Source organism: Poecilia reticulata, chromosome 19 (assembly GCF_904066995.2).
Source record: "Poecilia reticulata chromosome 19, P_reticulata-male-v2, whole genome shotgun sequence".
NCBI classification, from domain to species: domain Eukaryota; kingdom Metazoa; phylum Chordata; class Actinopteri; order Cyprinodontiformes; family Poeciliidae; genus Poecilia; species Poecilia reticulata.
This window is the reverse complement of record NC_088848.1, coordinates 5,169,756-5,183,488: the sequence shown is the minus strand read 5'-3', so window position 1 is coordinate 5,183,488 and position 13,733 is coordinate 5,169,756. Positions and strand designations below refer to the sequence as shown.

Below are 13,733 nucleotides of genomic sequence, written 5' to 3'. Positions count from 1 at the left end.
CTCTGAAACTGTGACAATAACTCAGCCTTAGGGGGCGTTTACACGACAACGATCCAACAAAAACGGCACTTTTGTTCCGTTTTTGTTGGATCGTTTACACGATAACGTTCTGATTACGATCTGTGTTTACACAGTAACGGTGCACATCGAAAACGTGTAATGCTCTCACTGCGCCTAGTTGGTGCTAGGTTCTTTGAAACTTTGAAAGTGGGCATGTGTTTAAAAAAAAGTTGTACTTGAAGGCATGTGGATTTCCGTGAGAGAACACGCATTGTGTGCGTCTGATTAGGGCGCATGCAGTTGGAAAAAGTGGGATAACTTTGAGCTTTCACGGTGTCTGTAGCGGCCCCGGACTGGAAGCTGTTTTTTGTTTTTACCTTGGAATGGCCAACAGTCTGTTATTCCTATATCAATTTGATAAAATAGGAGTTCCCGCACGTCCCATATCCGTGTCCTCTGTTACCCTTTTCAGCAGTTAAAACAGTTTTATCCGTCGCTAACAAGTCGTAACTTGTTTTTCCGAGCCGCCATCAAACGCAACATGAACGCTGAGACGCTTGCACTGGGTTTACACCTGTGAGGCAGCGAAGGAGACCTGATGCTGCTGCGCAGGTGTGTGTTAGAATCATGGCAGCAACCCAGCAAAACGTAAATAACTGCACAGTTTTGCCCCCGAACTAACCGACTGAGTTGAGTAAAGCTGTTGGATGCAGGTGATGTTAGCTAAAAGATGACTAGCTAATATCAATTCAGCACGTTAAGCTTTTTAACAAGTAGCCTGTATGCTACTGATGTTGTCTATGTTCAGCAACGTAGATTCATTTTGACCCCCAAAATAAGTCGATGCCCCTCCTGTTAAACTCTTCTGGAGCCGGGGCTGGTCCCTAGTTCTCTAGATAACAGCGCTGAACAAGCAGCCTGTATTTTGCCACCTGGGCGGTGCGGAGCGGTGAAGAGACGCTGAGGGAACCGAATCTGATGGGGAAACAGTAACACCAGCATTGTGAGTAGTTTCTTCTTCTTCTGAGGATTGTAGGAAGCAGCTATGTTTTTCGTCATACTATGCATGAGCTGGGGGTTCTCTGGAAGAAAAGATCCGTTTTCCCGGTTTACACGACAACGGAAAACGGTATGTTTCAGAAACATCGCACTCTGGAACCCGTTTTCAATCTGTGCCGTTGTTAGAGAAACATTCGGTGGTTTCGTGTAAATGCGCACTACAAACGCAACAAAACTCTTCCGTTTTCCCCCGAAATCGTTGTCGTGTAAACGGGGCCTTACTCTGTGCTTTCTGTCAGTCCTCTTGATATCAGTTATAATGAACAGGATGTTTTAAATAGTACACAAACTATTCGTTCAGAATCCAAATACATACAAAAGCATGTACGTAGCAATAAGCCACATATTTAGTCTTTGTGAGGGAGCCATGATATAAACTGAGCTTTTCTTACTTTGAAAATGAAGTCCAATCATTTCGCCCCATTGCGAGTTGATGCCTCATTTTCTGATTAAGCTCTTTCATCGGTTTTCTTAAGGCTACACAGCCATCGAAATCCCCTGAGTTTCCTTCACATTGGCCATGATGTGAAGACTTTTAACCTTCATTCCAACATAGCTGCGTTTTCTGCTGGGGTTTTTTCCCCCCATTTTTATTTCATCGAAGTGATTTTGTTTCCAACCACATCTATTCCACAAAGTCCATGTTTTCACACTAAATCCAGCTTCAGGCATGTCGACATTCACCTGAAATGTTGTCTTGACTTGATGTATAGAGCCCTGAAAATATGTTATGAATGTGATTTTGTTTAATAGGTTTGTTAAAGCTTCTTCAAACAAGACGGAGGCTCGTGTGTCTTTTACTGAACCTTTCTGTTCAGTTTTTATTGAAGAGAAAAACAGCGACAGCTGATAACGACGCAACGGCTGTTCGTAACCTAGCAACCAAAAATCAACAAAAGCAAGATAGTGACAAAACAGAACCAGATCCTTAAGCATTCTTCAAAATAAAAGACTTCCTCTATTCAAATAAATCATGTCTCGCACTTAAATATGTTTCACTTCACCTTTGTAATTATATACAATCATGTTCAATTCAATTAATAATAACCATCATGTAAATTATGCTTAACATGTAATTGTAAATTAGTCATTTTTCATGCAAAAGATACTGAACAACATATAAGTGTAAAAAAAGTCACAACAAGGTATATTGATCAGATTGGGCAAGCAGTTATTTGATTTAGTATTTATTTAGAACAACTCAATTTGTTTATGGATAAATATGTGCTCAAACTATTATATAATTTATTTTTTATTTCATAGATTTCTGTCATAATATCCCTTTAAGAATGACACAATGCATGATGGGAGTTGAAAGTTCATGATCTGTGATTTTATTACAGAAAGAGAAAAGTGCACACGCTGAATGCTCAAACCGTGGATTTTTTTTAGTTGCACAAAAGCTAATATGAGTTTATTTTAAGTTCTTTTTAAAGGTGCAACAGATGCATCATAGCAATTTCATAAATATTGTGGAAGTCAGCAGAAAAAGACGAAAAAGATTTGAGTCTTGTTTAATTCTCAATTTATGTCTTCCAACATAAAACCAAAAATGGAATGAACCACAACCGTTGGTCACTTCACACCTCACCTTCTCTCCTTCAAAATAAAAGCATACATTCTGGTGTGAAATATATACATTGTATCCGCCACAATATAATAATTTACCTGCTGTCATATTCACTGACAGCCGTCTGGCTGACCATCGGACAAAGCAGCTGAATGAGCCACTGACCCTCTATGCAACTGAGGCTAAACGTAAAGACGGGAGGCAAACCGCCGATTGTTCACAAATCAAAAATAAAAAGCTCTGTATGTAAGTCCAGGAATCTTTTGTAACAATCAACTTTCTTGAATGTTGGGCTGAACTGAAATAAGCGATTGCGGTCATGTTCTGACTCCTGGTGGGATGAGAAGAATTGAAAACAGAAACAGCTGGTGCCATGCTCACACTCTTCAAGAAAACTTTGATCTTTTTCTGACCAAGTAAAAAAAAAATAAGAAAAAAAAATGCTTACAACAGTGTCTTATCTGGCTTTTGAAAATACCTTAAGGCTTGCAGTAATTGACTACACAACCTCTGAGAGATTTTTTTTTTTCTTAAATATATATCTGAAGTGTCTGAGTGAAGCATTCATTCCATTAATATTTTCTTCAGCGTCAATTTCAGCTCAACAGAAAGCAGCAACAAAAACTACACTTCTGCACACGGTTCGTCGTCTTGTTCACCTTGTTTTAGCTCATTAGTTCACCAAACATGTAGGTGAAAAGGCGTCGCAGTGGTTTCTACTCTTAGTTCAAACTCTGGACTTTACTGCAGGTTTTTAGGATATTCTAAAGAAATGGCATTCAGCTAATTGAGATGAACTTGATTTGGCCTGACATATGAATATGAATGGACAGAGTTGTTTCCTTTCAGTGATGCAGTCTGACTGAAAAATACTTAAGATTTTAATCTATTTTTATTTATCTATCATTAACTCTTTTTTTTTTTAAACCTGGGATAATAATTTGATTGATTAGAAATGTAATAGATATCTATACATTTAGGCAATATGCTTCTTTTCAAAGTTAATACCAAATGCTCCTTTGAAATGTTAAAAACTGGGTAAGAGCTGAATTTAAAGGGACGTTATCAAGGTTCGGTGAAGAGGCTGTGATGGTGCTTGACTGCAGGCGCCTCTTAAAATGTTTGCTTTTCCCTACAAGCTTAGAGTTTGGCCTTTTAATGAGAACTTGTTGCCTTTAAAACTAACAAGGAAAAAGCTATTAAACTCTGTTGTTATGTCCTGTGGCCTGAGTTCCTCACGGTATAATAAGTTTATATAGAAATACATCAACTGTGTTGGAATTTAAGTCATTCACCGATTCAGTTTTGTCATGTTAATTTTCATTTTGTTGTGTGTTCAGTATTTTTAAAAGGAAATTTTCTTTTGCAAGTTTGTTCTGGGAAAAAAAAAAGAGTAGAAAACATTTTTTGAGTAACATTCTGTTTAAAAACAGCAGTTTGTTTCTTTTGTGTATATATAAGTATTTTTATTTACACTCTAGCTGATTTCACTGTTTTTGTTGGCCAAAACTAGTTTGCATTTATATTTATCTATTTTACACTAAACATACTGTATGATTTTGTATGCATTTATATATGAATATATTTTTTCATTCTAGAGTCTGTTTACAAAAGAAAGTAAAATAAAAAAAAACACTATTTTGATCTTACATATTTGTCTTAAGTCCAAAATAAAAGAAGAAAATGTCTGTGAAATAATTATTCAGGTATTAAAAAAGGTCTTTTTTTGTAATATCGCCCACCCCTAGTTAGATGGGTAAAGTTTGAATGGCTGCCATGTTTTGTAAGATTTAGCATCGCTAATGGGTGTGTAACTTTTAAAAAAATCTTTGCATACCTTTTCAGTCATAAAGGATGAAGTTAGCTTGCATATTGTACTGCTGCACATTATACAGGCAAATTAAAACTAAACAGGAAATCACAAATCAGAAATTTACAATAGCCAGTCTTTTCTTAAACATCGCCCCATCCCCAAAGCGTTTACCCTGAAAAATATAATATATTGTACAATACATATCTAATACTATCATCCTAAAACTGAATCCAATTTTATTCACAGCAGTGGTTACATGAGTTCAGATGCAGAAATTGCTTTAATAAAGGTGGCTTCTTCTGATGCTGCCACCAGAGCGAGAATCAATAACGTACCAGATGGCTCTGGAAGAGTACGCTGAGGACTCGTCCTCACTGGCGTCAGATGTGCCACAGACAGACATTAAAACAGAGGTTTGAGCTGTCTTTTTTATGTGTAGCTGGCACTAAGGAATGTGATGGGACTCCAGAGTAATTTCATCAGAAAACCTTAAAAGAAAAGCTCACCCGGAAGGTAGGGAAGCCGCGTGCAAAGCTCTGCCTGGACTGCACAATCTAAGAGAAACACTTCTTTTCTCTTCTGTTTAAGTTGATTTTCTTCACTGTGATTTAAAACGGCAGTGGAAGTCTGTGTGATGATTTGGAGTAGCGTTTTGTGAAATCACAGTCACGAGAAACACCACAGTAAATATATCAAACTCAGTCAAAAAGCTAATAGTAATCTCCATTTAAACAATTCCTCTGATTGACTATAATGTGTCAATGAAACATTATGAATGATAACCTTGACGCCACTTTTTCTCGACCGCTCACCAATTTCTGAAGTCTTGCAGAAATGTTTGGGGTACACTTTTGTCAAAATAGATGAGGATCACGGTAACAAAGCTCTTCTGTACAGCCTTTCCTTGTAAAGATTCTTTCTTTGCAACTAATTCAAGAAAAGAGACACTTTGATCCCCGCCTTCACATTCTGCTGACAGGTATATGGATGCACACATCCAGGATTTTTATTTATTTTTTATCCTGAGCCCTTGAAGAAATGCTTATTAAACTTAAAAGTTTACAGCAATGGGGTGCTGTGGTGGTGCAGGGGCAAACGCACGACCCATGTATGGAGGCCCTAGTCCCTGTGGCGGTGGTCGCAGGCTCGATTCCCGGCCTGGCGACATTTGTCGCATGTCTTCCCCCTCTTTCCTGTCGTTCTACTTTCAAATAAATTCCACTAGACCCAACAAAACTTAAAAAAAAAACTAACCTTTTAAGTGTAAATGTATGTACGATTGTACAGGAGCTGTCGTCTGGCCAAATAGCTTTTTTTCTTTTAAAACCCTTAGGAGTCGTGGTCTAAATGGCCATCCTGGCGTGCAGTCTTTCTCTTCTCAGTGCGTCAGAGCTCGCTATGAAGCCATGTAGCGATAGCTAGCAAAACTAGTACTAACCCTACACACACCACGAACTCTAACTAACACACTTATATCCATCGAAATACTCTTAGTAAAATCCACAGCATCACTGCGCCCTAGTCTCTTGCCGTATCCAACCCCCCTCGTCTCTCTCCACGGGTCTCCGTTCTACCTAGCAACAGACTGTCAACACATTTTCATTGGTTGTTTCGAAATGTGGTACATTTAGACCCCACAAAATAAGGCGGAAATGATCGATCATATTTCTGGCTTTAATTTGAAGTAAAGAACCACAAAACCAATATAAAAACACCACTTTTATAAAGTTTGAAGTCCGTGCTGTCCAACAGAGTTGAAATGAAAACTTGGTATGCCGTCCGTGTTATTACGAAGCCTTATAAATGCGTCACATGCTTGCCCTCTCCAGAGCGGGCCGCGACTCCTAGGAATTTTAAAGAGTACATGCATTAAACAGCCAAAAATAATAATCATTGATTTAACTGGGCCAAAACCTCCTATTAAATAATTACTGCAAGGGTAACTTGCTTCCAGCTAGAAACAATTTATTAAACCCCCAACTGATGCAACGAGTAGCTTCTCATTTCTTAAAGAATCTCATCAAAAGACAAGTCCAAGATGTTAGTCTGTTCAAGGAGGGTCAAATAACTGGCATTCATCAAGAAGAGAAAACATCCAGAGAGATTGCAGAAATGACTAAAAATGAGATAAGTGTCCAATGTGTATTTTAAAAAAAGAAGGGAAGTGAGAAAACATTAGCTTCAGAGAAGAAACGTGGTCAAGAAAAGGATCTCGAATGATTGCGATCCTCGATCACTTAAACATTTTGTGACATCAAAACGAATAGAAACAATAGCAGAACTAGGAGCTATGAGATTTTTCTGAATAAAATACTCCACACAACTAGTTAAAACCAGAATTTTGACAGACCAGTTAAGTCACTGCGAATAGCAGTAACTTTTAATGAAAGCAGATGAGCCATTTTAAATCATGTTTTGAAACAAAGTGTCTAAAACAGCACTTCCATCTGTAATAGAAACATTTCTTAATTGTGATGATTCAAATGAATAATACTGTCCCCAGTATAAAAATGAAAAATAAGAGTTAAGACTGCTCTATGTTTTATCGAAAGAAGAAACTTGATTTGAGGAGAGGGACAGAAGTAAGAATGCAGTTGACTGGAAGTAAATGTTAACAAACATATGCTATCTGTCATTTCTGATTCTTTTATGCATAACAGTTATTCATTAACAGCAGGACTATAAATTTGTGTTTTTCAGTTTTGAATTATCTAAAAAAGAAATCTAGATGACAGAAACAAATCCTCTGAAAGTAGTTCCATTTATTCACACTTCAAGATTTAAATCTAATGCTGAAACTTAAATTAACATTCTTTGGGAGGCAGAACAGAGGATCGTTTTCTTGGCCCGTTAACTTCACTGCTTTTACTCGCTGGTTTCCAATTCCAGTAATTTTAGGAATTCAAAAATTCCTAAAAGTACTGTCTGGAAAGCTTCCCCGGTCTCATGCTGTCCTGTTGAAGAGCATCACTGTGGCTCCTGAGTATTAAACCAATCATTCAACCAGATGATGGTCACAAAGGGAGCACACAGTGCCATTTATTTAGAAGCCCAGGTCCTCCCTTCGCCCCTCATGGTCTCCTGATTGCTGTTTTATTCAACAAAAGTGACCCTTTTTCTTGATCTGTGGTCTTAATAAATTCAAAGCTCCTTCTGCTCGCACACACTCACATCATGCATGTCCCCAATGCCGTTTGCCACAATCTCCTGACTGTCCAAATATTTTACACAACCTCTATTTAATTTGTTCACACCGATCCTGATTCCCGTCAGTGTCCTCATCTCATTCTGTCCTTGAGTCTGGCTTACTGTCTATTTGTCTGTTTTTTTTTTCTCTTCTTCTTCTTCTTATGCCCTTGCTCCTTGAATGAGATGCTAATGTGCTGCCAGCAAAGCAAACACGCATACATATATTTCGAGAGTGAGAATCGCTGAAGTAAAAACTGAAGCTGCTGATTGACGTTTTCCACTGTTATCTCCTTACTTGTCCTCTGTCAGCTGTTCTACTCGCACTTGTCCAGCAGTTTGCCCTGCAAAGCATCTGCATTTTATTTCCATTCAGCCGACTCGTTTTCAGTATTTTACCTTGCATTTCATATTCATGGCTGCTTAAGCATATTGTCACCTTGTTAAAGTCATTTCTTGCCAAAAGTAATTTTAGTTTTTTTGCTAAGTTATCTTTTGGCAGAAAAGAGGTGGTGATGTTTTTTTTTTTTTTTTTTTTTCTTCAAAAATCAGTTTTGACAAAAAATGACTTAGTTAATTGTTTTAGGAAGGTGACGTTATGTAGATTATGCTTTAAATTTATTTATCTTGACGTTATAATTCTGAGTACTGCTCAGGTTTTGAGGAAGCCCAGGTTTCATTAACAGAAAATAAGCTTGCTGGCCAATCAAGCAAAGTACTGTGGTCATTAATCCATGTACTGCTGCTAGTATTGTTGGCAGGTGACAAGTGTTGCTAGTAAAGGAAATCTAGATCGGCATAAAGATTGTCAGAAGAAGAAAGCATGAAGGTCAAGGACAAATGATGCACATTATGTTATTGTATAGGAACAAAAATAAGCAAATAGGCTAAATGGCTAAGCATGTCTAAAATCAAAAGAAAACATTAAAATAGATAGATACTAACTGACTAATGGACTTTGTACCCTCTTTTATTTATATACAAAATTCCCAATCCTTTTCATTTAGCAACAATTCAAAATGAAAGGAAGTTTCATCAAGCGTCACTCCTCAAGACAAACCTTTTAATATTCATATATTTCAAGAATCAATCAGATCTGCTCTCATCAAGAAGGATAATTATAACCACATGAAAATTTTAGTAGCAATTTAAAGTAGTTCATCTGTGGTAAGGTTCCTCTGTTCTGGGACCTTCCTGCCCTTCCATCTGCAGCAGTGGAACGCCTGAGGCAGCGGTGACCCCAGAGTACAGAACAGAGCCATGTCACTGACAGCAGACATGACACTGATGAAGTCAGACACAGTTTATAAAGCAGGTGGAGGTGAGCTGCAACGTGGTATCGGCAAAAATAGACAGGCCATCCGCCGCCAAAATAATTAAAATAATAAAAAAATCCCTTCATCAGTTGGTTCTTTGTAGATTTGATAGACCATAGCTAGGATATTGTCAATGTTGATGGAAGATTTTGTCTCTCTCTCTCTTGGAAACAGATTTTTAATTGATATATTTACTTTTGAATGTTGAGAATTCTTTGCCAGTTTGTTTATCTCTAGCTTCATGCTAAGCACTTGAGAACATTCAGGACGTAACATGTATGGTCCTCCAATAGACCTGTCTTTCAAAGACCTCAGCCATGTCGCAGGTACATTTCTCTACTTTGTCTTTACAATGAGAAACTTGAATGGTCTGTTTGCTTTAAAGGGGCAGTATTATGTGTTTTCCAGCCACTTGGCACAATCACATAACTATGTCACATTCAGTTGTTATAAAAATGATGTATATGTCAAATCCGACTTAAAATACGTTTTATTTCATAATTTCATAATTGGGCCTCTGTCCCTTTAAGAAACTTTTGCTCTTTCTGGTACTCTGCCTGCAGGAAGTTGTCGCAACATGGCTCCTCTATTAACCTTAAATGATATTTTTACCAGCGTTTCACTGAGAAGTAGCTCGTAAACTGAGCTCAGCAGATGCTCAGTTCCACCAGGTGTTTGCTAATTGTTGCTGGCTAGTCTTAAGGAGCTGAGTGGGGGAGTTGCGGGGGAGGGGTGCTCTGTAATGCAGAAGCTTAGAAGTTTAGAAACTGCAGCTCCATGGAGGAGCTTCATTGCCAAAGGCTCTGTTCGATCCCCCAAAGCGTGTTGCACAGCTGAATGGTTGCTATGGGAGATTCAAAGATTTCTCAAAAACGAACCAACAAAATATGTTGGTTTTTGATGAGGGAATAACCATCTAACATGTTGTAAAGCTCAAAGAGGTTGACCTTACATAATACTGCCCTTTCATTGATTTATTTGAATGTATTCATCATATTCCTGAGATCTTGTAGAGGAACATACAAAAACGCTTTAGCAGAATAAAAACAATTGAAAAACTATTCCTGGATCGCTTAACTGACTGACTGTGGTTTAGATGCTCTGGAGGAGATTCCCCGCCTTCCCCTGCGCCCCTTAAGGATCAACTCGGACAACAAGTACCTGAGCCAGTCGATGCGTCTGAACAACAACAACCTCACAAACCTCGTTGGCCTTGAATTCATTTTGAGTCATTTTCTGGCTCAGCCATCATTGGTTGGCTGGCTGGATCTCTCCTGCAACAAAATAACAAGTATTGAATGTGTAAGATTTAGTTTTAATACGTTTCATTATGTAATTATTTGCTAAGCCGAATTGTCAGTTTTGCAGGTTGAATCATTGTGCCTCTTTGGACTGAACCTATTCCTTGTCTGTCTACATGCGTTACATTTTCTATATGTAATTCAGTCTACACGCATTTAATAAAACAATTCCAATCTGTGCTTCATTTTGAACAGCGTATCTTTGTGTATTCCAGGTTCTATGTGAGCTAAAGGAGCTGCGTGTTTTGTATCTGCATGGCAATGACATCTGGAGCCTGAGTGAAGTAAACAAGTTAAAGGAGCTGAATTATCTGCACACCATCACGCTTCATGGAAATTTGATCGAAAACATCAAAGGCTACAGGTGATTTGCTTTAACTATCAACTTAACTACCATAGCAATATAATTTGATTTGATTTCACCTTGAAATTATAACTGTAACAGTGTAAATAGCAACCCATTCAACAATGATCACTTAAACATCCAGGGGTTGATGAAGGTATGGTGGCTTCATACCTTCTCAATTGAGTTTTATGAATTTGTAGTTCTTTCTTGGTTACAGTAATGCTTTAATTTTACAAGCACCTGAAGGTGAGGTAGATATTAAAGACGACCTTCCAACGTCTGCAACTTGCAGCTCAACACTGAACATAAGTAGAAATGTGGAAAAAGCTAGTTGGCAGTTATAAGAAGGGTTGGATTGCTGTAACACAAGTTTTTCCATTGATTGGTGAGAATGGTAAAAAAAAAAAAAAAAAAAATTCCAACCTGACATTTCTTTAATTAAAATGTAAATAAGAACAGATAAGCCTCTTTTTCGAAATGACCGCTCCTTGCTTGCTTTAAGCTATTTTATTCTCTTTATGGGAAATGCCTGTCCACTTTCCCTTTGACAAAAGACTTCTTGGAGTAAATAAAGTAATTTCAGTTAAATTAGTCCTTACTTTATTATTTAGCACAGTAAAATACATAAACACTAACAGACAGAGGAACAACAATGAAACAAAAATTAGCAGAAAAAGGAACTGAGTTATAGCAAACTTGTTAAAAAAAAAGCTAAAATCTGTGAATAGTTGGAGTTTACTCTCAACAGAAAAATTCATGACTGGGTGAATATGAAACTGTAAATTGGCTGGGGTGCACTGCATACAACGAAATCATCCAACTGTCGAAATTCACATTAGAAAACACATCTGCAGACATACATCAGTTCTTATACTAAACAAAATTGTTGCACTGTGTAGCATAATTTTCTAATGAAAAGTGCGGTACAAATTAAATTGATTATTATTATTATTATTATTATTATTATTATTATAAAATGAGAACTGTAAGCAAGTGTGCCATAAAAAGGTTACAGCAAAGTAATTATATACTCTGTCAAACATTTCTGTAACACTTAGTGCAGGGACATTTTTCAACTGAGAAAAATATATGTGATAATTTGTCATCCTCTTACTACATCCGACAGGATTGTGATTAATTATATGTTTCACCAGATAAAGTTTCTTTACTGAGCTGTTGGTCTCCTGTGTGGTGCCTGAACCACTTCAACAGACTTTTATTTTTTCACATAAACTAAATAATGTGAGAAAAAAAAAGAATAAAATAGAGAATCTTATCTCAAAATGCGGCTGCACAGTGGCATGGTTGGTAGCGCCTTGCAGCAAGAAGATCCTGGGTTCGATTCCCGGCCGCGGTCTTTCTGCATGGAGTTTGCATGTTTCTCCCTGTGCATGGTGGGTTTTCTCCGGGTACTCCAGTTTCCTCCCACAGTCCAAAAACATGACTGTCAGGTATAATGGTCTCTCTAAATTCTCCCTAGGTGTGAGTGTGTGTGTGCATGGTTGTGTGTCCTGTCTGTCTCTGTATTACCCTGCGACCTGTCCAGGGTGACCCCTGCCACCCCCCTGGAACGTTAGCTGGAGATAGGCACCAGCACCTCCTGATCCCACAAGGGACAAGGGTGTTAAAAAATGGATCTCAAAGTGCATTCATTGAGTTGAAATGACATATAAATTACGTGAAATAATCTAATGCATGTGCCTTCTACTGTGTTTGAGGAATTACGTTATTTCGATATTGCCTCACCTGAAGAGGATGGACTTCAGTGCTGTGACTCGCGAGGAGAAGGTCTTGGCGAATATTTGGTCTACGAACATCAAACCGCCCAGAACACGACCCAAAGATGCGTCAGAAGATGATTAAACTGTAATTCAAGTAGTTCTCAATTTTTTTTTATTATTATAATTTTCTTTTACCAGTAAAAATGATTTATAAATGCCTTCACAAATGATTAAATAACTGGGTTGTGACTCCAGGAAATTTGGACAAATAGAATAAATTAGTTTCACCCCAATGCATTCAGCATTTTCACTTGCAAGAATTTACAGTTAATAAATGTGAATAATTTCTCTCCCTTTAACTTCTCAAACTATTTTAGATTTTTGTTCCTACTGACTGGGCTTGTTAAGCAGAAGATTCTTCTCAGATGAGCCTTGGAAGTGACAGCCTTCCTCTTATGAGTTTCACCCTGAAAAATCCTTCACTGTGTGGATTTAAATGTCCCTGAATCAACATATGGTGAGGACTAACCTGGCCACTGAAGCCAAAACCAAAACAGAAATCTTTTGAGAGTTCATTTAGATTCTGTGGATCGGAATATTGATGTCGATATTTGTGTGAGGTGTAGCAGTGACTCTGTCGTCTTTTAAAGCTGCTCTTCCAGATTCCTGGTCAAAACATTTAGCCCATGTCCCAAACTGTGCTGTAAAGAAAGTCTCGATGAATATCTTTCAGTCAGGATGGCGGTTGCCCTCTCAGACGGTGCTCCAGGAAATACTTTGCACTCCGGAGAGTTTTGACTGCAGACTGGCTACTGTACATGGACATTACTTTTTATCTTGATGCAAAAGGCTGCCGTGAAATAAAACGCATGAATCAGGATCTTATGTGTCAGATTTATTCATGGTTCCGCTGGTACAAACTACCACTTGATTTCAGCAAAACGTTAAGAGAAATGTATGAACATTTTTTGAATTTTGCAACTGGTCTTGTTGCATTCAGGCATGATGAGAAAGATTATATTAATCACAAGTTTTTATTTTTCTGGTTTTCAATTTTTTATTATTTTTTTTTATTTGATGGGTTCTTAACAGAATACCCAGCACATGTTTGAAGTATTAACTTATCGACTCACATATTAATTATAAAGCACCTTATGTTGTGACAGCTGAAACACAACAATTGTCCCGTAATGGTTGTCTGCTGTTTAATCCACCAGCTCACCCTCTCTGGTTCTGGTTCCTGCATTCTGTCATTTCTCCATCATGTTCTGGAAAATGACATTAGATCCTTTTCCAGAACATTCCACCAAGTCATTTAGGATATCGAGGAAGCTTCAAAATACAATTACGCCTTCAAGACCTCTTTCCAATAGATGAATTATTCTTCTCTGTTCCTCTGTTACATGTGTGTTTTTTGTCTT

General features: G+C 37.8%; 1 protein-coding gene across 3 annotated transcripts; it reads left to right on the top strand.

Annotated features, from left to right (window-relative positions):
• Positions 1-9,159: 9,159 nt before the first annotated feature.
• Positions 9,160-13,192, top strand: LOC103481307 (leucine-rich repeat-containing protein 51-like). 3 transcript variants are annotated; one of them, XR_536264.2, is made up of 6 exons: positions 9,160-9,270; positions 10,041-10,246; positions 10,461-10,609; positions 12,310-12,457; positions 12,690-12,829; positions 13,046-13,192. XR_536264.2 is itself a non-coding variant. In XM_008436708.2 (5 exons), the coding sequence occupies exons 1-4, from the start codon at positions 9,219-9,221 to the stop codon at positions 12,452-12,454; spliced, it is 552 nt and encodes a 183-aa protein (XP_008434930.1). In that variant the 5' UTR covers positions 9,160-9,218; the 3' UTR covers positions 12,455-12,457; positions 12,690-13,192. The 3 variants fall into 3 exon arrangements, 1 of the variants encoding a protein (XP_008434930.1); XR_014085169.1 differs by having other exon boundaries at positions 12,963-13,192; XM_008436708.2 differs by having other exon boundaries at positions 12,690-13,192.
• Positions 13,193-13,733: the final 541 nt, after the last annotated feature.